The 22170-nt window shown below is 56.5% G+C and overlaps 1 protein-coding gene and 1 non-coding gene across 6 annotated transcripts in view; one reads left to right on the top strand and one right to left on the bottom strand.

Annotated features, from left to right (window-relative positions):
• Window positions 1-761: 761 nt before the first annotated feature.
• The window catches only part of SLC27A4 (solute carrier family 27 member 4), a 28934-nt gene continuing 7525 nt past the window's right edge, over window positions 762-22170 (bottom strand). For 2 of the 5 annotated variants that reach the window (XM_064579361.1, XM_064579360.1), the window contains exons 5-19: window positions 21800-21929; window positions 21179-21272; window positions 15380-15428; window positions 13092-13258; window positions 10172-10566; window positions 8804-8962; window positions 7589-7658; window positions 7388-7479; window positions 6473-6582; window positions 6054-6263; window positions 5663-5789; window positions 4903-5040; window positions 4572-4736; window positions 4330-4476; window positions 762-1635 (exon numbers count right to left, since the gene is read on the bottom strand). In XM_064579361.1, the coding sequence (XP_064435431.1) occupies window positions 1478-1635; window positions 4330-4476; window positions 4572-4736; window positions 4903-5040; window positions 5663-5789; window positions 6054-6263; window positions 6473-6582; window positions 7388-7479; window positions 7589-7658; window positions 8804-8962; window positions 10172-10566; window positions 13092-13258; window positions 15380-15428; window positions 21179-21272; window positions 21800-21929 (2211 nt within the window). In that variant the 3' untranslated portion in view covers window positions 762-1477. Of the gene's footprint in view, window positions 1636-4329; window positions 4477-4571; window positions 4737-4902; window positions 5041-5662; window positions 5790-6053; window positions 6264-6472; window positions 6583-7387; window positions 7480-7588; window positions 7659-8803; window positions 8963-10171; window positions 10567-13091; window positions 13259-14582; window positions 14764-15379; window positions 15429-20083; window positions 20668-21178; window positions 21273-21799; window positions 21930-22170 lie in introns of those variants that run through there. The other 3 variants (XM_064579363.1, XM_045883255.3, XM_045883256.3) reach the window with 3 other exon arrangements.
• TRNAR-UCU (transfer RNA arginine (anticodon UCU)) lies at window positions 15235-15325 on the top strand. The gene is given in 2 exon segments: window positions 15235-15271; window positions 15290-15325. It is a non-coding gene; the product is annotated as a tRNA-Arg (tRNA).

Here is a 22170-nt window from a genome sequence, read left to right as displayed (position 1 = left end):
AGGCAGGGTGGAATGGAAGCTCTTTCGGCTTTCCCCTGGCCTTCCGCACCAGGCGGTGGGTGGAGCAGCAGGAAGCAACAGGGGCTTGGGTTTGCATTCCAGCCAGCCCACCAGCTCCCCCTACTGCTGTGTGACCTCAGCAAGTGACTGACAGACTGCGGTGAAGCTTAAATAGTGAAGATAAGGCCCAGGGGCACATGCTGCCCACTGCCCTGGGCTGGGTGGGACCCCTCTCCCAATGGGCCATGCGTTTCCAGCCTGGGTGTGACTCCGGCAACAGGGCCTCGGGGACAGCTGCCTCTCCACTGGCACGGCCGGTCCTGCAGCCCTGGGCACATGGCTCTGGGAAGCTTTCCTGGACTCTGCCAGAGCTGGTCAGGCCGCCCGGCTCTGGCTCGCACAGCCCCCAGACCCCCGGGGAAATGCACGGGCGAGGGTCTGGAGATGGGATCAGGCCCCGCGTTAGGTTCTTCTTCCTCAAAGGCTCTGAACAGCCCTTTTCTCAACATGAGTACCTGTGCTCTCTGAATCCTCGATAGTCCCCTTTCACAGATGAGGAGACTGAGTCACTTGCCCTAGACCACAAACTCAAAAGTGACACAGCTGGTTTGGACTTTCAAGCTCATGCTATTAAATACCTTGCCAACTCAAGGAGGGCGTCTTACCTGCTGTATCCCTAAGTCTGGGTGAGTGAATAGGCTGGAGGGGCAGGAGGTGGGGCCTGAGCAGGTGCTGTGAGCTCAGGTGGCATGCACACAGGCTAGGGGGAGTGAAGGCAGTTTATTGGCCCCTGAACGACCCCCACCCCCACCCCTCCTCCTCTCATAGCCAGCCCAGGACTGTGATGGAGAAAGTGATGTGGACAGACCTACAAGGACAAAGGTCCCGCCTGAGGGGCAGCCAGGCTGCCACCCAGGAGAGGAGGATGGCGGGGGGGAGGGCACTCAGTCAGGGTGCCTGCTGCAGGTCGGGGTCCTCCTCCGATCCTCCTGGAGGTGCGGGCAGTGCTGAGTGACACTGGAACAGCTCCGGGGCCAGGATCCTCCTCTTTGGCCACCTGATCAATAGCCACTGCAGCCCCTGCCCACTCTGCTGGCTTCCTGAGTCTGGGGGCTTCTGCCCTGGTCCCATTTACAAGCTCCCTGTGCTCTGGGGAGTGCTGGGCGACCCTCCACCTACCCCTGCCCTGATCCAAGACATCATCCTAAGGGGCCTGGTCTGTCTCGGGGCCCAGAGGCCCCACCTGGCCTTGAAGATGGAATATGGACTTGAGGCTTTCACAGAAAGCCTCCTGGGGGGCAGGGGGAGGCGGCAGTGAGTCACTTGGCAGTTTTGAGGTGGAGGGGGGCCACAGCACCTCGGGGCGGAGGTGCTGGGCCCTGCCTGCTTTGGTCTGGCACTGCCCATGACCCCTCTGGGGTGGGAGCTGGGGCTCTGGATCCAGCACCCGCTGGCCCTTAGAGGGACTCGGGGCAAATCACAGCTTCTCCTCTCCTGCCTGGATGCGGGTATAGGCCTCTTGGTCCAGCGGGACGTAGCGGCCCTTCCGGGCATCCAGGTAGAACAGCGGGTCTTTCACAACTGCCGGGTCAAAGCCTTCCTTCCGAAGCTCTGTCTTCTGCAACTTGAAGGTCCCTGAGGGAGCAGGGAAGATGGGTCAGAGGGTGCAGGGCAGCGGCCTGAGCCTCGGGAAGCTGCACACCAAAGTTGAAGAGGGACAGAGGAAGAGGCCTGGGGAGAACACAGGAATGAGGCACGGAGCACAGCAGGACACAGGTGCACTTTGCAAAGGCGACTCCAGCTAATTATATTATGTACCACTGCTCAGAGCAGCCCTGGCGCTGCGGTGGGGTGCCACACTACCCACCTTCTGCTTGCAGCTGGGGAAACTGAGAACCAAAGAGGCGAAACTATCCATCTAAGGCCACAAGCCCTGACTGGCAGCAGAGGGAGGGCCAGAGCGCGGGCCTTCTGTGCTTTGAGCACCTCCCAGGTACAGGTGTGAGCTCATCTAATCTGCACGTAAATTCCTGGGGCAGGTGCGCCATAGCATTCTATGGCTTCCACAATGCATGTATTTTCAGCTTTTAACATCTCTGAAATAGTTTCAACAGCAGCAATGTTTTCTCAGTTGTAGATCACGGTAATTGTATTTCTCAGTCATTGGCATCAGCCCAATGGACAGAGGAGAAGACTGGCGTGGCGAGGCACACCCCCGGGCCAACGCCACACAGCTAGTAAGCGCTGGAGCTGGGATTTGAACCCGGCTATGACGGATTGCCAGAAATGGCCAGGTTCCCTCCTTCCTTGGATGCACACTCTGCTGCCTGGTGGCTTAGCCACTTCTCCCAGTGAGAGCTGGAATCTTTCTCAGCCCCCACCTGAATCCGAACTGGCCTTGTGACTTGCTTGGACCCACAGACCATGAGGGTTCAGAGAGTCCAGGCCTTGAGGGGCCCTGCAGCTTCCACTCCAGGAGGGGGTACCTGATACCAGTGTAGTCTCTGAAGGGGGAGGAGCCACAGAGAGCAGAGGTGAGACAGCCCAGGGACGCCCCCTGGACTGGCCCTATCCAGTAGGATAGCCATTGGCCATGAGGGGCTCTATACATTTCATTAAAATGAACGGAAACGTAAGATTCCGTTCCGCAGTCACGCTGGCCCCAGCTGGAGCGCTCAGCAGCTACACGGGCTAGCGGCCGCGGTGCTGGTCAGCGCGCACACGGGCCGCCATCACCAGCGCAGACAGCTCTGCTGGTCAGCACTGCAGAAGCGACCAGCTGGAAGCCAGACAGGTAAGTAAGGACATCCTGGCCCCTCCAGCCCCAGCCAAGTCACGACTGATGGTAGCTCTTCCACCCCAGGCGGGGCTGACGGAAGAACCGCTCAGCTGAGGGCGCCTGGGTGGCTCAGTCGGTTAAGCGACTGCTTTCGGCTCAGGTCATGATCCTGGAGTCCCGGGATCGAGTCCCACATCGGGCTCCCTGCTCGGCAGGGAGTCTGCTTCTCCCTCTGATCCTCCCCCATCTCATGCTCTCTCTCTCTGTCTCATTCTCTCTAATAAATAAAGTCTTTAAAAAAAAAAAAAAAAAGAACCGCTCAGCTGAACTGAACTGCAAGCTGCTGACCCACAACTGAGAGCAAAAAATGGCTGTTTTAAGCACTACAGTAAGTTTAGGGACGTGTGTGCTGCAGCAAAGCCTCTGAAACCTGAGGCCTCTTCCCTGCCTCTCTCCTGCACAGAGAACTCAGCTGTCACTCAAACCTCAGGAGCTTCCCAGGCTCCATCACGAGCCCAGCACCAGTGTCCCCATTAGACCCTCGGCACTGCTTCAGGCGCTGCTAGGAGCCTACCAGCCGGCAGGGGCGACATGGGTCCGGGAAGGCCTTCCAGCAAGGCAGGGGGTGACATGATGAGCACAAGGGAGGTGGCCTGAGGCTGAGCAGCTGGTGAGCCGCTGGGGGTGTGTGTGTGGGGGGGGAGTCGGGACAGGGCAGCAAGGACCGACTTCTTGCCCATCAGGGGACCCGTCAGTGGCCCAACAGACAGGAGGCTGGCACCGCCCTGCTGTGTGACTGTGGACCCACTACTGACCTCTCTCCTAACAGTAACGGCCCCTTGCTAGTGTCCGTGCTCCCCCAGGGCTGCCTGTAGCCCTCGCCCGCGCCCCACACAGCAGCCAGAGGGCCACGTGGCACACACACCTGACCCAGGCTACTGCTCGACGCAAACACTTCTGTGGCTCCCTGCTGCCCCAACACAGCCCAGGCTCCCCAGCCCACAGTCTTCTGGCCCCCCCTGGCCTCTCTGCCCCCCCTGACACCACTGCCCACAGTTCCCATGGCTCCGGCTTCGGGGGCCTCCCTCCCTTCCTCTCGTGCCCAAGTGCCCTCCGGTCTTAGGGACCAGCCTGGAATGCCTCCCACTCCTTTCAGGTCTCAGCTCAAAGGTCACCTCCTCCAGGGAGCCTCCCAGGCACTGTACCCCCCTTCGTTTGCTTTTCTGTCGGTTCGATCTGTATTCTGTTCTTTGCCCTTGGAATTCCTTGTCCTGTGCTTCCTCCTCAAAGATGGCAAAGGTCCCATCAGAATTTGTCACAGGGCCTGGCAGACACATAGTAGGTACTCAGTAAACGCTTGTTCTGCTCATGGACGTGTGAACCTTCTCTGAGGGCTCAGTCCGCTCACTTGTACACAGGGAGGTCTGTTTACCAATGACACAGCAATGCTGTGGCTGAAGGGCAAATGACAGCCCCCCCAGGTCTCTCCAGAAGGAGCCAGGAAGGGCCACAGGCCTGGAACTGGGAGCTCGGCAGGGGCGGGGACATACCCGTTTTGTGCAGCTCAGGCAGGAAGCGCAGGAAGATGGGCCGGGCGTACAAGGGCAGCTCCTTCTCCAGGAGCTGTGCGAAGCGCTCCAGGTCGCAGTTGCCAGCAGGGCTGGCCACAGCAGCCATTCCAGCCCGGCCCTCGGTTCCTGGGGGCGGCAGCGTGGACCGTGAGGAGCCGGCGGTGCCCCCCAGGAGGGCCTCCCCACACATGCCTGGCACCTCCCACCTCCCCCATGGATACCTGGCACCTCGACACCATACACTGCCACGTCGGCCATGTCCAGCAGGCGGCTGAGTGTGCCCTCCACCTCGGTGGTGGACACGTTCTCCCCTTTCCAGCGGAACGTGTCTCCCGTGCGGTCTCGGAAGTACAGGTAGCCCAGCTCGTCCATCACCAGCACGTCGCCTACGGGGGCGCAGTATGAGGCCGGGCTTGGGCCAGCCGGCCTCACAAAACCCCAGGATCTGCTTGACAGGGAGGGCTGGGACTGGGGCAGTATTCTCTGAAGGTGGGGGAGGGCCCCTTCATTCCTCTCCACCCTGTACCCCCAAAGGGGCTGGTGCCCACCCACCGGTGAGGTAGGCCTGATCCCCCTTTTGGAAGACGTCCTTGGCGATCTTCTTATTGCTGGCACCCTGGTTCAGGTAGCCGTCGAAGCGCCGCAGGGGGTCCTGCTGGATGATGCGGCCCACTAGCTGGCCCGGCTCACCTGGGGGCAGAGAAGGCAAAGCAGCTTTACTCTGATGGCCTCCTCTACCCATTCCCCACCCCCAAATGCACCCTGCATCTTGATCTGACTTCTGTTCACACTGCTTCCCACAGAAACGCTATCCCGCTCTGGGGCAGGGAAGCTGCTCCCGGCGGGTCTGATGCACAGAGGCACTCAGTAACGTCTGGGCATGGAGCATATGGAACGACAAACGATACGAAAGGGTGGCCAAGCTCTCCATGGACAGCTTGACCAGAGCCAGCACTCCTGGGGCCCCTGGCTCTGTGCGTTCCTTAGCACACATGATCCCCAGGGCGACTCCAGGAGATGGTGCTGCCGTCAGCCTCACTCGCAGATGAGAGGACTCAGGCACAGAGCTGAGGGGCTGGGCCAGGATCAACCTGGGGGTCCTCCACCCAACAGTGAATCAATGGGCTGATGGGTAGAGGGGATAAGGAATGGAAGGACGGATGGACAAAAAATAAATGACTTGTGGCCCTAAGAGAAGAGCTGAGTGATGGCCACTGGTCAGAAAAGGGCTCCCCACTCACCCCGCCCAGTGCCATCTCCCTCCCGGGTCAATCTCTCCTGCTCTGACCCCACTTCCAACCCCGGGGCAGACCTGGCTGGCAGGGAAGGCAGACGCCACTGGGCCCCCGGATCAGTTCCATGGTGTCCTCGTTGACTCGTACCAGCCGGATGGGGTACACAAAGGACAGGATGCGGCTGTTGAAGCCACAGGCCCCCACCTGCAAAGGCCAGGACTTGGGCCTGAGACTGGACAGCGTTGCGAGGCCCGGTGTCCACACTCCCACAACCGCCCCGCCCCACCCACACAGCGGGGGCTCCGGCGCCCACACTCCGCGCTACACCCCGCCCGCCCCGACCACACCGCGGGGGCTCCGGCGCCCACACTCCGCGCTGCACCCCGCCCGCCCCGACCACACCGCGGGGGCTCCGGCGCCCACACTCCGCGCTACACCCCGCCCGCCCTCCACTGTCCCACGGCCAACCTGGCTGTCGAAATTGCCCAAACTGCAGTTACATTCAGTGGCCCCGTAGAACTCGGCCACCTGGGGGATGTGGAAACGGCTCGAAAAGTCGGTCCAGATGGACTGGCGGAGGCCGTTGCCGAGCGCCATGCGCACCCGGTGCTGGTGTTCTGCCTCCCGGGGTGGCTGGTTCAGGAGGTAACGGCACAGCTCACCGATGTACTGCACAATCTGGGGGCGGACCTGGTGTGAGGCTGGCCCACGGCTGCTCTCACTTCACCTCCCAATCCCACAGGCCCTGGGCCTCAGTCTCCCCATTGAAACAACGGAAATGCTGCCCCCAGTGAACGATCAGCCTCGGCTGTGAGGCAGACGTCCCCAAATGGGGCGGATGGGTCATGAGGGCACAGAGATGCTCATCCTCTGCCCTTCTCACTCACCGTGCAGTTGTACTTGATACAGTCGTCCCAGAACCGGGAGGCTGAGAATTTCTTCCGGATCACCACTGTCATGCCATGGAGGAGGCACTGCCCCATTCCCACGATGTTTCCTGAAGGCGAAGGCGTGGCATGTGGAGGTCAGGGAGCTAGGAGACCCCTCCTTCCAGAATCTCCTCTTGCCCAGCCCATCTCCTCAAAGGCCCTTCCCCAGTCCCTCTTTCCTGTCCTGTTTCTCTAACACAAACTAATCACACCTCTCCCCTCGTCAGACACCTCCCATGGTTCCCCAGTGCCTCCCCAGTGTGGGATCGAGTGCATGCTCCTTAGACTGTCCCTGGGGCCCCTGGAGCTGGCCCCAAGCTCCTGCTCCTGTACCTGTAATGCTGCCATTCAGCCAGAGGGGGAGCAAGCTAGCTCTCCTGGCTTCAGCACCTCACATCTGCCTGACTTGGGAGCGCCTCTTCCAGGAAGCCTACCTAACCATCACTGGGCTCTTCTCTTGAGCTAAGCTCCTGCTCACTGCCTGTCTCCATACTCACAATGCCATTTCTTGTATTAAAGTCAGATGAGTTCCAATTCTTCATCCTGCCCTAAATCCACACCTGACTCTAAGCACCTTGAGGGCAGGAACTCTAATTATTCCATCTCTGCTCTTCTCTGTGCTTCCCTTCCCAAGCCGCAAGGCTGTGCACGCCTGTGGAAATGAACTGCCGGGCCAGAACTGCGGGACACGGCCACACACATTGTGAGGCTGGTGTGGCCGACTTCGTTCAGAGGTCCAGTCAATGGCCACATCTGAATTTGAACCCAGATTTTGACTCCAGATTTCTACCCACAAGATGCTGCCACCCCAAGAAGGGTGGGGTTCCTGAGGCCCCGGGGCGCCGGAGGCTGAGAGGGTGGGCCCTGTGTTACCTGCGGAGTGGTAGAGGGGCAGGCAGTCGTAGACAATGTCGTCAGGCCGCATCCGGAATCCGTAGTACACTAGGGCGGCCATGCGGTAATACCTGGGAGGGCAAAGACAGAGCGCTTCGCAGGCCCCTGGGAGGCAGGAGGAGGGGCTCCCAGGTTCTACCCCCCAGCGTGTCCCCCCCCCCCCCAGCACCTGCCCCTTACCTGCTGTGCACCACGATGGCGGCTTTGGGCAGCCCGGTGGTGCCCGATGTGTAGATGTAGAAGAGCTTATCTGAAGAAAACAGACAAGTAGCGGTTGTGAGAAGAGACCGCCCAGGGCTAGGGAGACACTGGCTGCAGGGAGCAGAGTGTCCACAGAGCTTCTGCACCGCAGAGCATGTCTTTACCCCACCCTGTGGCCCAGATGGGGGACTGTCACGTTCGTTTCTGCAGAGGCTCAGCCACCCCCCCAGCCCCCTGGTAGGAGGTTCTAAGGAGGCCAAGAACGTGTGGGATGACTGCATGTCACGTATCAATCACCTCACGCCCTCTGGATGCCTGCTGACTCCAGCTCTGGGCTGGGCATGGGCACTCCAGGCTGACCCCTCCAGAGAGCCTGCCCTCGAATCACTTACAAAAGCACCCGGGAGACAAAATTCACACATGACAGAGATAAAATGACCACGAGGCCAACAAAGACTGGTTCCTGAGCACTTCCTGTCACACCCCAGCCTTCCACTGTATCTTTGTCAAACCCCAAAGCCACTCCATAAAATCGATTCTGTTACCAGCCCCACTGTTATGGCTGTGGGAACCGAGGTTCAAAGAGAGGGCAGCTCAGGGGCTCAGGGTCACAAGGGAAGTGGTGGGGCTGAGGCATGAACTCAGCGCCAGCTCCGAGCTTCTGGCCAGTGCAGCAAACCGGGGGCTCCATAGGACAGGGTGGAGTACAGGAGAGGCTGCAGGGTCAGAAGGCTGCCTGGAGGAGGGGATGGGGAAGTAGGGCAGCCCAGTGCAGAGAGAGGACCCCAGGCTGACAGGGGCTGGCACCGAACAAGTGCTGGGTGAATATTTAGAGGGTCTAGCCCCTGGCCCAACCCCAGCCGAAATTCAGACCCAGTGGTTTCCTGGGTTCCACATGATCCTGCTGCTCATGATTAGGCAGCAATGAAGGCTTGTTCAACAAGTCAAAGGATCAGGTTTTGTGAGCTCCTAAGTACCAGGCACTGTGCCTGGCATCTTTACACACATTGGCTGTTTAGCCTTCAGAGTGACCCCATGGTCACGGTCCTCATCTTCCCGGATGGAAAAAGGGAGGTGACAGGACTCACTATAGGTCACACGGCAAGTTTGCAGAAGAACCCAGGCCTCTGGCCCTGGGGCCAGTGCTCTGTCCAGGGCCCATCTGAGAATCCTTCTGTGGGTTTGGAGGCCCACCTGTGAAGCCCTTGTTAGGGCGACTGGGCAGGTGCTTGGGGGCATCTTCCAGCAGGGGGTCTAGGTGCTCCGTGCCGGCGGGCACCGTGCTGGGCTCCCAGGGGCCAGAGCAGAAGAGGCTGAGCGAGGGGTCCAGGCTGGCTTGGATTTCAGAGATGGCTGCAGGGGAGACAGGGCCAATCAGCAGGGAGGCAGGGAAACTCATGTCCCCAGGACCTCTGCTCGTGTCAGGGCTGGCGTGTTGTCAGGGGAGACTGGCTGTGTGCAGGGAGGAAGATGGGTGAAGCACCTAGGTCCTCGTTATAAGACGCTGATGGGAGCAAGAGCTCCCTAGCTGCGGGCTAACTACACAGGGGGTTCCTTACATGCGCGCTCCTGCTCACACAGCCCAGGAGGTAGGCACCAACAGCAGACCCTAGATGAGAAGATGAAGCTCCAAGAATGGGAGGGCCTGCTCACAGCTAGAATGTGCTGGAGCTGGGACTCCAAGCCAGCTCTACCGCACGCCAAGGTCTGCGTCCTTATACACTGTACCATGCTCGTCTGTGGGGGCCGGTTAGAAGGGAGGTGTGGAGGGTCAGAGGTCAGCAGCCTCCAGCCTCTTCAGAAAGTGGGAACCTTCCCTCAGGCTCCTCTGGGCATGACAGCGGTCTAGATACTCACCTGCGCTGGGCACAGGCCAGTCCTGCCCCCCTTGGCTCAACTTTTGCCTCCCTCTGGATTTGTCCAACCCTCCCTCCTCTCCCCATCCCTGCATGTCAGTGACCTTCCCTGCCATCATCCCACACCACAGCAGTCAAGCCCAGGATGAAATCCTGCTTCGGCGTGACCCTAAGTGAGTTCCTCACACCACTCTGAACGTCTGTCTCCTCATCTACAAAGCCAAGACGGCCATCCCTACCTCACCAGGCTTTGTGAAGATGAGAGCTGCTTTTGTAAAGCACCAAGCTCAGGACTCAGTCAGTGCTCATCGTGGCAGCAAATAAAACATAAGCTCTGCAGGAGACCAGAGAATACATTCTTGTTCTCATTTTATAGAGGGGGCAAATGAGGCCTAATTAGTCACCAAGAATGGTTACCATTATATCTGCAGGCTCACCTAGCATTAGCCATTTTGTTAGTGCTTCGGGAGAAGTATCTTCTTGAAAATGATAGGTGGCAGGTACTACAGTGAGGTAACTGAGTCACAGACATTTCCAGTCTCTTACTCAGGATCTCCAGCTTACAAGTGGCAGAGCCCAGGCTGTCTGACACCAGGGCTCATGGCCCTCACCTCTGAGCCACGCAGCCTCCCCCAGGCCTGGAGGGCGGCTGTGGTCTGTGCAAGATCCTATGGGTCTCCTTGCCTGACACATCCCCGGGGCTCACCTGGGGCCATCTCACTGCCAAAGACGAGGACCCGGGCCTGGGAAGTGGTCAGGCAGTGGCGCAGAGCGTCCCGCCGGAGGTTGGTATTGATGAGTGCGGCCTCCACACCCAGCTTGGCCATGCCCAGCCACAGACCCACAAACTCGTTGCGGTTCTCCATGAAGAGAGCAGCCACGTCGCCTGAGGCCAGGCCCCGAGCCTGCAGGAAGTTGGCCACACTGCTGGAGTAATCATCCAGCTGGCGGAAGGTCCAGCGGGTGTCTGTGCCCTCAAAGATCAAGGCTGTCTTGTCAGGGTGGCGCTGTACCGTAGACGCAAACAAAATGGGCACCGTCCGCTGCTCCCGCAGGTACCGCCGGACCTTTACCTTCACCTTCAGGAGTACCAGGCCGCCGCTAGGTGGGAGCAAGCAAGGGAGCCATGACTGTTGGGGTTGGGAGTGTGGGTCCCGATACCCTGGCCCAGGTTGCTGTCCCACAGGCCTGAGGCTCCTGAGCCCAATCACTTGCCAACATTCCCCTTTCCCAGCAGCCATGTGCCAGGCACCATCAGAGGTACCAGTCCACCAATGCTGCACAATACCACCAGGCACCATACGATTCCTGCCTCCCCAGTACAGAGAAGGAAACAAGGCTCTGAAGCACCACGGCTCGCCCGGGCTTCACAAGCTGAGATCAGGGCCCTGGTCCTCTCTGGCTCCAGAGTTCAACACCTATGACACTTGAAGCTCTGCTCTGAGTCTGCTGCTTGATCAAAGCCTTCCTGAACTCTAGGGCCCAAGTCAAAGTCCCAACTCATTTGGGACCTCCCACTGCACTTCTCTAGACCCCTGCCACAGTAAATAAAGGGTAAGTTTGAGATTTGTTCAGTCTCCCTCCTGGTGAGCCCACCAAGGGTAAGGCTCCATCCTGTTCACCACCTTGTCCCCTGGGCCCCACTCAGTATCGGGCCTAGAGCTTCACTAAATGTAGAACTGCTTGGCAAAAACTATGGAAAGTGGGGAGCCTGGGTGGCTCAGTCATTAAGTGTCTGCCTTCAGCTCAGGTCATGATCCCAGGGTCCTGGGATGAAGCCCCGCATTGGGCTCCCTGCTTGGCGGGAAGCCTGCTCTCCCTCTCCTACTCCCCCTGCTTATGTTCCCTCTCTTACTGTCTCTCTCTGTCAAAAAATAAATAAAATCTTAAAACAAACAAACAAAAAAACCATGGAAAGAGCCCAGATGTCCATTAACAGATGAATGGATAAAGAAGATGTGGTATACACACACACATACAGGAATATCATGCAGCCATCAAAAAGTGAAATCTTGCCATTTGGAACAATGTGGATGGAACTAGAGGGCACTATGCTAAGCGAAATAAGTCAATCAGAGAAAGACAATTATCATATGATCTCACTGATGTGTGGAATTTAAGAAATAAGGCAGAGGATTATAGGGGAAGAGAAGAAAAAACGAAACAAGACGAAACCAGAGAGGGAGACAAACCGTTAAGAGACTCTTAATCTTGGGCGCCTGGGTGGCTCAGTTGGTTAAGTGACTGCCTTCGGCTCAGGTCGTGATCCTGGAGTCCCAGGATCGAGTCCCGCATCGGGCTCCCTGCTCGGCAGGGAGTCTGCTTCTCCCTCTGACCCTCCCCCCTCTCATGCTCTCTCTCTCTCAAATAAATAAATAAATAAATAAATAAATAAATAAATAAGAGACTCTTAATCTTAGGAAACAAACTGAAGGATGTTGGAGGGGAGGGGGGTCGGGAGATGGGGTAACTGGATAATGGACATTGCGGAGTGGGGAGGGTACGTGTTGTAATGAGCACTGGGTATTACATAAGACCAATGAATGACAGACCTGTACCGCTTAAACAAATAATACGTTGTGTGTTAATTAACTGAATTTAAATTAAAAAATAAATAAAAAATAATTTTAAAAAAATCACTTGGCAGTGTCCCCCTTTCCTGCCCTGCCCCTGGCCCCTCTGACCTTTGAAAGCTTCTAGCTCCCTGACTTCTATGCCTATTCAGATGCTGTGCCCTCTGGCTGGAATCCCCTGCTCCCATCACCTGGAGATGCCTCTCAACCACAGCTTTTTGTCTTCCAGGTGGTCTCTGATTCCCCAAGGTCCTGGCCTGATGCCATCTCCCTGCCCCACACTCCCCCAGCTCTCTGCTACCACTCTTCCTGCAGTGGCCACTCAGCACCTCCTTTTACAATCAATTCAGATGACAGGTGCTGAGCTGCCTGTTCTGAGTGCGGGTCACTGTGCTGAGCACTGGGACACCACCATGAGCAAGACTGCCAGGGTCTCTGCCCGCTGGTATTTTTAGTTTAGGGATTTACTGTATCTCCTGCTTATCTCCCCGACCAGTCTGAGCTGGGCCCAGGACTAGGTCAGCCTTCTTCCTCCCTGGGCCCCAGAGCCAACCTGACGCCTGACACAGAGCAGGTAGCAGCAGGTGTTTCTGGTACAGGAGAGCCCTGTGAACAGTAGCTGACTTTCTTTGGGGAGCAGGTTTCCCAGATACCTGATTTGGGGCCCTGCTCTGAACTCTGTGCCCGCTCAGACTTATGGACAGGGCCCTTCCCACAGAGTTCCTCTTCATTTTCTTACAAGCTACTGCTTAGCCTTAGGACCCTTTGCAGATGTCTTCTTGACACACCTGGTGTTCAGTGTATGTCCTGGGCCCCTAAATCTGCCCTAGGCTAAACGGCACCAAGTTACAGAGATCTCCTAGGAGAAGACTTTCACCTTGGAGATGGAGATACCAGGTACTACTGCCAGTGGAAGGGGATAAAGCAGAGGCTGCTCCTCTGGGGCCCAGGGGCCCTGTGCTCATAGAGGCCTAATCTGGAGAGATTCTGGGAATTAGGAGCCCATCATGTTATAGGAGAATCAGGGCTGGATGGACCGGACCAAATACTCACAAGATATCACGCCTTATGGTCTTGACAAAGATTCGAACAAAGCGCCAACCTCCGGACCCCAGGTAGAGGAACAGCAGGGAGAACCCCACTTGGATCCAAGGCAGTTTCAGCACCAGCTTGGAAAACAGCAGCACCCCCACCAAGGATGCCCCGAGCAGCATTGTGGCCTGTGGACACAGAGCAGTCAGTGGAGCCAAATGTCTATGTCCCCTACCTCCAGGCCCAGGCAGCCACTATGATCCCAAGGGTCAACCTGTAGTGAGGATTAGTCATACTGAGTGGTACCTGAGAATGCGGTCCCTTTCCAGGGCTGTCTTGAAGGGACAGGCTAGACGCTTGGGACTTGAGATGAGAGTTCCATGGCTAAGAGGCAGAGGCTGAGTTCTAGCCCCTTAGTCCCATCTCCTCCTCCAACTCTCCCTGTGACCTTGGGTTAGTTCCTTTCCTACTTTAGGCCTTAGTCTCCCCGTCTATGTTATGGGTGTAGTGGGAATTGCTCTCCGAAGCCCTTCCAGCCAAAACAGGACAGTCCACTCTCCTGACATCCAGGATCTCTAACCAAAATGGCTTGGAGAGGGGTATTAACTTAAGTGTGTCTGGCTTGATTCCTCATCCAAAGAACCTCCTTGGGTCTTTGGATGACCAGGCCAAGCCACAATACCCAAAGGGGCAGTTTCCTGGGAAGGGGCCTGGCTCTGACCCAGCTCACAAACTCGGACAGTGCCATGTATCTGCTGGCCCACAGAGGGCGACAGAGCAAACGGTTTAGAGCCTGGAGGTGCCTGAGAGGTGACTGCCTAAAAGGGAAAGGTGTTGAGGGAGCGCAGGAGGGCCCTGAAGTCACCCCCTACAAACACACTCAGCAAGCCACTCAGATGAATCTTTGGGGATTGGGCTATATAGGAAGGGGAATGGCTGAACGGACTGAGATTAGGACTCTTGGTCTCTACTCCTGGCGCTTTAGGGACTTGCTCAAGAGACAGCAGATAGGACTCAGTTTTCTTTCGGGGTTCTCCTATTCCTGGGGAGGAGCTGAAGGTCATGGCTGTGATGCAGCCTGACAGTCTCCAAGCCAGGATAAAGACATGGTCTGGACCACAGGGAGGCCTTACAGACAATCGCTGCCCCCCGCCCCCCTTCTCCACACAAAAAGCAAAAGCCGGGGGGGGGGGGGAACCAAACCAGCGCTCCCATATCCAGTGCCAAAGTCTCTAAGGTCCTCAGATCTCTGGGCTCCCAGAGCCGGCCAGGGCAGAGAACAGAAACCCGTCCCGGAAGGCTGGGGGATGGGACGAAGGGAAGAGGATGCCACATCCCTCGGGCCCCCGTCCCAGGTCACTGCGAACCGCCCTCGCCCCTAACTAAGCAGCCAGGGCAGCAGAGCGCTCGGCAAGGAGACAGAGAAGCAGGGAAGCCCCTCACCCCAGCCGGCCCCACAACTCAGTCAGGCACATTCCCCGCCCGGGACCCACTGGCCTGGTCTATGCTCACCCGGCGTCGGCCCCGCCGCGCGGCGCCCCGTCCAGATGCGACCTGGCTGCGGCAGCGTAGTGGGGAGCGCGGGGGACATGAGCCGCCCCTGGGCGCGCAGAGCCGCGTCTCAGCAGAGCTCCACCGGCTCTGCGCCCTGCACGGCCCGGCCGCCCGGCCAGCCCCGCCCGCAGCCCGGCCCCGCCCGCCCGCGGCGCTCCTCCCCCGCCCGCCTCCTGCAACACAAACCGGCTGCGCCGGCCCGCAGCACCGCCTCCCGCGCCTTCCCCGCGGTCGGGGAGCCGCAGAGACCTCGGCGCCGCGCAGCCCCAACGCACCCGACGCCGCCCGGCCCAGCCCGCTCTGCGCGCGCGACGGCCCCGGGCGGCGCCCCGCGCGGTACGCTGGGAGTTGTAGTCCGCGCTGCGCAGCCCCGCCCCGCCGCGGAGACCCCCGGGAGGGAAGGAGACGGGCGGGCTGGGTATGGGCGCAGAGCCTGCAAGCCACTGGCATTCGCACGTGGTGGGGAGCGCCCCCGCCCGCAGTGTGGGCGGAGAATCCGGAGTCTGCGCGCAGAGACGGGCAGGGCTCCACAGAGGCCAACGCCACACCTAGAAGAACGCTAAAAGGGCCGTGTAGGCGGGGAGGTGAGCTGAGGGAGGTTTAAGTAGCCGGCTCTGTGGCGCAATGGATAGCGCATTGGACTTCTAGCCGATCCTGGTGTGGTGATTCAAAGGTTGTGGGTTCGAGTCCCGCCAGAGTCGAATTTTGATAGCTCTGCCCTCACTTCCATGTGGATATTTTACGGCCTCTAGTACCTTCACGTGGTTCAGAAGATCTGCAGACTTGAGGCTGGCACCTCTGCATCTGGGACAGCGATAAACGTGACGTCAGGATTAGTGCCTAGGCGCCCTTTCCCATCCATGGTATCTTGTAAGCAGTCTGGCACACCTGGTGATACAAAGGGCACGGACCTGAAGACCTGTACCTAACTGGCCTCTGATCGCTCTGGACCTTGCAGCAAAGCAACTAGCTTCCAAGCCTACGACCGGATTTGTCATGCCACCTGCCAAGTCCTGGGTCATTGCCAGCTTCCCAGTCCTGTGTGGCTCTGGGCCTCTGAAAACTTGGTTCCTTGATAACCAAACATGTTGGGCATGCACAATTGCCACTTATCCTTTTATTTAGTTTTTTTAAGATTTTATTTATTTGAGAGAGAGCATGTGAGCAGGGGAGGAGCAGAGGGAGAGGGGCAAGCCCACACTCCATGCTGAGCCTGGAGCCCAACATGGGGCTTGAGCTCACAACCCTGAGATCATGACCTGAGCGGAAATCAAGAGTCTGTTGCTCAACTGACTGAGCCACCCAGGGGCCCCACCACTTATCCTTAAATACATCCCCTAATTCCTTAGTCCAGGAAGAAGTTCTTAAAGGGGAGAGGGGCAGTTTTCAGGGTCTAGTCATAGGGATTAAAAATGAAATTTTGGTCTGAGAAGTACTTGGACTTATTTCTTCCAGAATATAGAGTGCATCCTTTGGGGTAACCTAGGTAAATTAAAGCTCCACCTCCCCCGTCGCTATTACATTCAAGAGGCAGTGTGGTGCAGTGGTGATGGGCTTCTGCATTGGCATCCAACAGATACGGAACAGCTTCTCAGCTGAAAGTTCAAAGTCTCTACTTCTTACATATAAAAATGAGGACATACTACTAGTGCTCAAACCTTACAGAGTTTTGAGTTAGTGTTTGACCTATTTTATTTATTATTGTAGTTTACAAGCTTACTGACCACAAAGCACATGCAAAATCTAGACATGAAGATTACCTCTGATTATGTCCACAGGGCTTAGCTTGATAAATGTTTGCTGAATGAATGACAGGGAGAGTGAATTGGAGGCTCTGACTTGATCCAGGCCAGGATCCACAGGTATAGACATGATCATTTCCACATTATCTGCTGAGGTCATATATAATGTAGGCAAAGGAGAGTTTGGAAGATGGTGCTGGTGACCAGCCCGGCTGCTCTCCACCCAGCCTGGTCACGATGGTGAAGCCAAAGCAATACTCTACCCAGACCCTGGGCCTGGCCTGAGGGGGACATGTGAGGGGACATAGAGGTAACAAAACTGTCTGTCTTCAAATTGCTTACAATCTAGTTGGACACACAGAGAGGCAAGTGGAGATTAGATCACTAAATAGGTTGCCCCTCACCAAGTGCTCACCATACTTCTGTCAACACCCACCACACATTATGACTTTTCTTTGCTTCCCAGTCAGGTACATCTGGGATGCACCCCTAGCACCACCTGAAGCACTGGGCAAGTCACCTCTCCTCATGGATCCTTGGTGTCCCCATTTTTTAAAAAAAGATTTTAGGGACGCCTGGGTGGCTCAGTCGGTTAAGCGTCTGCCTTCAGCTCAGGTCATGATCCCAGGGTCCTGGGATCGAGTCCCGCATTGGGGTCCCTGCTCCGCGGGGAGCCTGCTTCTCCCTCTGCCTCTGTCTCTCTCTCTGTCTCTCATGAATGAATAAATAAAATCTTTAAAAAAAAATAAAAATAAAAAAAGATTTTATCTGTAAGCAATCTCTACGCCTGACATGGGGTTTGAACTTACAACCCCAAGATCAAGAGTCCCATGCTCTATAGACTGAGCCAGCCAGGCGCCCCTTCAGTGTCCTCATTATAGAATGGGGATACAGTCATCATGGTCCCTGCCTCCTAGGGCTGGGTATGGACTCAACAAGATGATGCGCCCACGTCAAAGGCCCTCAGCTGCTATAACCGCTCAACTCCGAGAGGGCAGGGATGCAGCTGTCTCCATCGCTGTGGGACTCCCAGCGTTTGGCCAACACTCAGAAGGTATTTGGGAAATAACCAGAGACTAGTGGGCTTGTGCGTCAGGATACACAGACCGGGGGCTGTGTGGTGGGAAATGTGACTGGAAAGGTCTTTGTGTGCCAGGCTGAGGAGTTTATCCTGGGGGCAGTGAAGAGCCACTGAGGGTTCCTAAGGGCAGGAGCTGGGTGCTATTGTTTGTGGGACAGGCTGAGCTTGGGCTGACCTCACAGTGGGCTCCTTTCCACTGACATGATCCCCATCTCCCCTGCGTTGGATAATTAACATCAGCACTTAAACCTCCAGGCTTGCCCGATGAGAGACCGACATTTGGACTCACTCGAAGGCACTAAAGTTCCCCAAGGGACCGAAGTGGTTTGGCCCCTGGCACACCGTGGATGCTTATCCTGTAGATGATGGTTACATTTGGCATTAGGACCTCTGAACTATGGAAGTCCTCACACGCTGGGTGTGTGCAAAATAAACACCTCTGGCTTCATTGTGTACATGGTGACTTCAGAGAGCTCGAAGGACCTTCCTGGAAAATGACAGCTTCTACTTCCTAAACACGGACTATGTGCTAAATCACTATACATGCATAATGGCCCTGCTGTGGGATAGGTATATACTCTCCCCGTGTTACAGGTGGGGAGCCAGAGGCTCAAAGGGTCGATGGGACTACTGCAAGGGTGCAGGGCTGGTCAGGGGCAGGGCCAGGGCCAGGTCTGTCTGTCCTCAGAGCCTGTGTCCCCAAACATTGCTCTGAGGCTAGCTACAAATGGCTTTTGTCAGGCAGAGGGAAAGAGAGCTTTCCCTGAGCTACCTGGAGAGGACTCAAGACCTGTGTGTCCCAGAACAAGCTCCCCAAACCTGAGACCCCCGGTCTTCACCGTGAAGTGAGGTTGTTGTGGGGTTCTCTGCTCTGGGCTTAGCGTCTACTCTTTCAACTAATGAAGCAGCAAGCCCCTACTGTGTGCCAAGCACTATTCCCAACAGTGAGGGGAAAGAACGAGGTTCCCTGCCCTCCTGGGGCTGACACAGAACTCATAAATAAATGAACAAATAAGATAGTTTCAGAGTGGTAAGAGCCAGAAAGAAAAGAAGGTGACATGGTGTGGTGCGGTAAGGGGGAGGGCACTTCTTCAAGTGGGTGGGCAGGACAGGCTTCTCCAAGGAGGTGCCATTTGAACACAAATGTGAATGACAAGTAGTTGACCATGTGATGACCTGGGGACAGAATGCTATTCCCAAAGATAGGAAGAAGGCCAACATAGTTTATTGAGATGAGGATGAAGTTTCTAGGTAGAAGCTGGCAGAGACTTATGGGCTTTGGTGAGAACTAAGGAAATGGTAGCTCTTTGCCAGTAGAACTTTTTTCCAGTCACGAGTTGGTGGCAAAAATGCCACCTTAAGATCTGGAGACCAGACTCCATTCCCAGCTAATCATGATGCCCAGTGCCCATCTCTCCAATGCTGTAAAGGCTCAGGGTTATTCAGGTACCAAGTGGCTGGAGCAGGTGAAGTCCCCAGTTGGGCAGAGAAGGCATTCTGTGAGCCTGACCTTTTCCCTCAAACCTGGCACTGTTGACTTTTACTGATGTGGGGGTAGGGGTGCCTGGACTCTAGAAAGCTGTGGAAACATGACAGATCCAGAAAGGTGGCCCATACTGCAAAGATGGATTAGGTCTGGAAAGCTCACCCTAATCTCCTCCTCCTTCTGCAGAAAATCAAAGAGCTCAGGACAAGGCTTCCCTCTTGAAAAGGCCCTGGATCTAAGGTAGGCCTCCAGCCTCCCACCTCCGTCACTGGGAGCCCTGGGCTGGGATGTGGTCGGCACAAGGTAGGCTGAGGCCCTGGTGTGGCAGTGTGGGGCAGGTTTCAGACAACCCCTGGTTCTAGTCCCAGCTCTGCTCCTATTGCCTCATTAGTAAAATAGAAGTAATAACACATCTCTTTGGGTTGTTGGAGGCATCAGTGCAATAATGTGTGCATCTCAATTGCTTAGGCACATAGTGCAGCTATAAAACTGTAGCCCTTATTATGGATAGGGAAACTGAGGCACAGGAAACACACCCAGGAAGTCTTGTGGCATGTGTTCTAGTTACTTCAGGCAATTCCTTGCTTATCTCTAGGCCTTAGTTGTCCTATCCACACAATGGGGAGCTGGCCCCCCAAAACTCTAAAGGCTCTGCCATCTTGAGAGTGTTTCTGGTTTCTAAATCCCAAGACAGGGCTAGCCACTCTTGCAATGATACTTTCACCCCTTGCCCCTGACCCAAAGAATATGCCTGGGTGCCACTCCAAAATGAACCAGCAGCCTCACAGCTGCCTCCTCACCTGTGAACACAATAGGAATAATCGCTTTCTGCCCCTGGGGCCCTTCCTTGGAAGCCCTTCCAGAATCCTCACAGGAACCCTAGGAAGTGGGCGTTGGTTCTCTTCCCCTTTTCCTGATGATGAAATGGGCTGAAAAGGGGAACAAACTTGCCCTAAGTCCCTCTGCTGGAAAACAATGGAGGAATTGGGAATTTGAATCCCAGTCTGTCTGGCTTCAGACCAAAGGAAAGAGGACAAGTAGCTGAAGCTCAGGCTGGAGGGGATGTCTGTCCTTGGTGCTCAAAGGCCCAAAGCCGCCAGAGCCATGCGGAGCCCTGGGCAAAGGCTGAAGAAGCGGACACTTGGTCTGATGGCAGACTTTATTCAGACAGTAGAGACTCACCTGTCCCTTCTCAGGTCTTTGGAACTGGTATAGCCCTTCCTCCTGGAGGACACCCAGGCTGGCGCCCAGAAAACCCTCATTAGCAGGGATGGGTCCAGAACAGGAGTAGTGGACCTGAGACACCCCAGCACCAGGCTGGACGACTGATTCTCCCTCACATCTGGTGCTCTTTGGGCAGCTCCTGGCTCTCCTGGGAGCTCCGCTGCCCTGCATGCTCCCTCCTGGGGTGGTCCTCAAAGCCACTCAACAGTGGTTATGACAAATTATGACAAATGAAGTCCAAGGGTCAGTGTTGAAAGAAAAGGAACAAAGGTAATGGCCAAAGAATCCTCCGCCTCTAGGGGAGGTTGGGTGGTGGTGTGGGCAGCAGCTCAGGGCCTACGCCAGGCCCCTGACATGCACGGTGGGGGGTCTGTGATGCCCAGCTCCTCCCGTAGAGCCCTCAGGGGCTGCTCCCAGCGCCGCTCGTAGTACAAGTTGAGGACGCACGGGGCTCTGCGCCCATTTTGAATTGCCCATGGGATCAGCTCTGAAACCAGCACTTGCAGGCTCCTGTGGGGCAGCAGAGTAAAAAAGACATAAGGTCCCCAGGGCTGGGCACACTATGTGCCCAGAAGTTGATGTACATTTTCTCAGTCCTCACAAATACCTTAAAAAGAAGGTAGTTATTATCCCCATTAGCAGATGAGGAGACAGAAACTCAGTGAGGTAAAATCTTGTGTCCAAAGCCATACATTTTGAATATGCCAAAGCCCAGATTTCAATCAAGGGCTACCTAACTCCAGGAACTAACACTGGATTTGCTGCCCCACCCCCTCAATTCCATGTTCTGAACCAACACTGAGGCCTGGCCCGGGAGACCCTAGAGTCCTGTGAAACATCCAGGCTTCACTCACTGCACTGGAGACCCTGCGCCAGGCCAGTTACACCCTCCTGCCCCATTCTTTCTACCCTGGCTTCCTGGAGAACATTGGGGCTGCTCAGGAAGGCTGCATGCTTGTCCCATTTCCTGGATCCTGGTTCCTCTGAGCTCTCCCCAACCCCTCACCACTTGAGAACTTACTGGGCACTGAGTCGGATCGGTCCAAAGAGGGCACCCAGGATGCACATGGGCAGGCCGGTCTGGACAGCCTCAAACCACTTCACCACGATCTCCCCTGGGGGGCAGGGCGAGGAATGGGGTGGGAGGTGAGAAGGGCCCAGGAAGAGAGGCCATGGTGCTCCTGGCAGAACAGCGCAAAGCATCTGCTCCTCTTTGATCTCTGTAGGGTTGGCCATGCCCAGTCCTGGCCCATCTGGGCCTTAGAGCACTTGGCTTGGGGTGAAGGTGAGGGTCCAAGAAAGAGTAGGAGGTAAGGGCTGGGAAGGAAGCTTGGGGTCAGAGTGCAGAGGACTCCAAAAGCCAGGCTGAGAAGTCCAGGGTGGTTCCTACAGGCCTTAGGGAGTTGTGGAGGATTTCAGAGCAGGGAGCCCCGAGGCTTGGATGCTGCTACATCAGCTTAGGAACCACAGAGGCAGTGGGGTGGAGAGATGCTGTGTGGCACAGATGCTACCAAGATGTTCGGAAAGCAGAAAATGAGGCACTGAGCTAGTGTGTGTCAGACCCGGGTGGACAGGCTGGCTGCAACACCCCACCCCACTCTGCCCATCCCCCCTCTCGAGGCAGCTGGGGGCTACCACTCACCCAGGATGTTGGTGGGCATCCCCAGCAGGGTGTGGAGCATATCGTGAACCTCCCGGTACCGCTGGATCACATAGGCTAGCTCCTCATCGTCCACGAATCGGGCGGGTGCTCGGGTATCTGGGGAGACTTTCTGACAACCATGAACCTCCCCTCAATCTCTTCCCAACTATTCCCAATGCCAAACTGGCCAGCCTCTTCTTGACTGTCAACCACTCCCACCAAACTCATACCATGGAGCATTTCCGTCCATACCTGCCAACAGGGGAGTCCTCGGGTAGAGAACATGGTGGCACTGACACCCCCATGGGCTACCCACACATAATGTCCAAGCCTGCTGGAATTTATGGCAAAGCAGCTCCTGGCGGTAGGGG

The sequence above is a fragment of the Mirounga angustirostris genome, unplaced genomic scaffold (genome assembly GCF_029215605.1).
Source record: "Mirounga angustirostris isolate CCGP_5_RB_7025 unplaced genomic scaffold, mMirAng1.0.hap1 SCAF_15, whole genome shotgun sequence".
Taxonomy (NCBI): Eukaryota; Metazoa; Chordata; class Mammalia; order Carnivora; family Phocidae; genus Mirounga; species Mirounga angustirostris.
The sequence above is the reverse complement of the archived record's forward strand: the minus strand, read 5'-3'. Positions and strand labels throughout refer to the sequence as shown.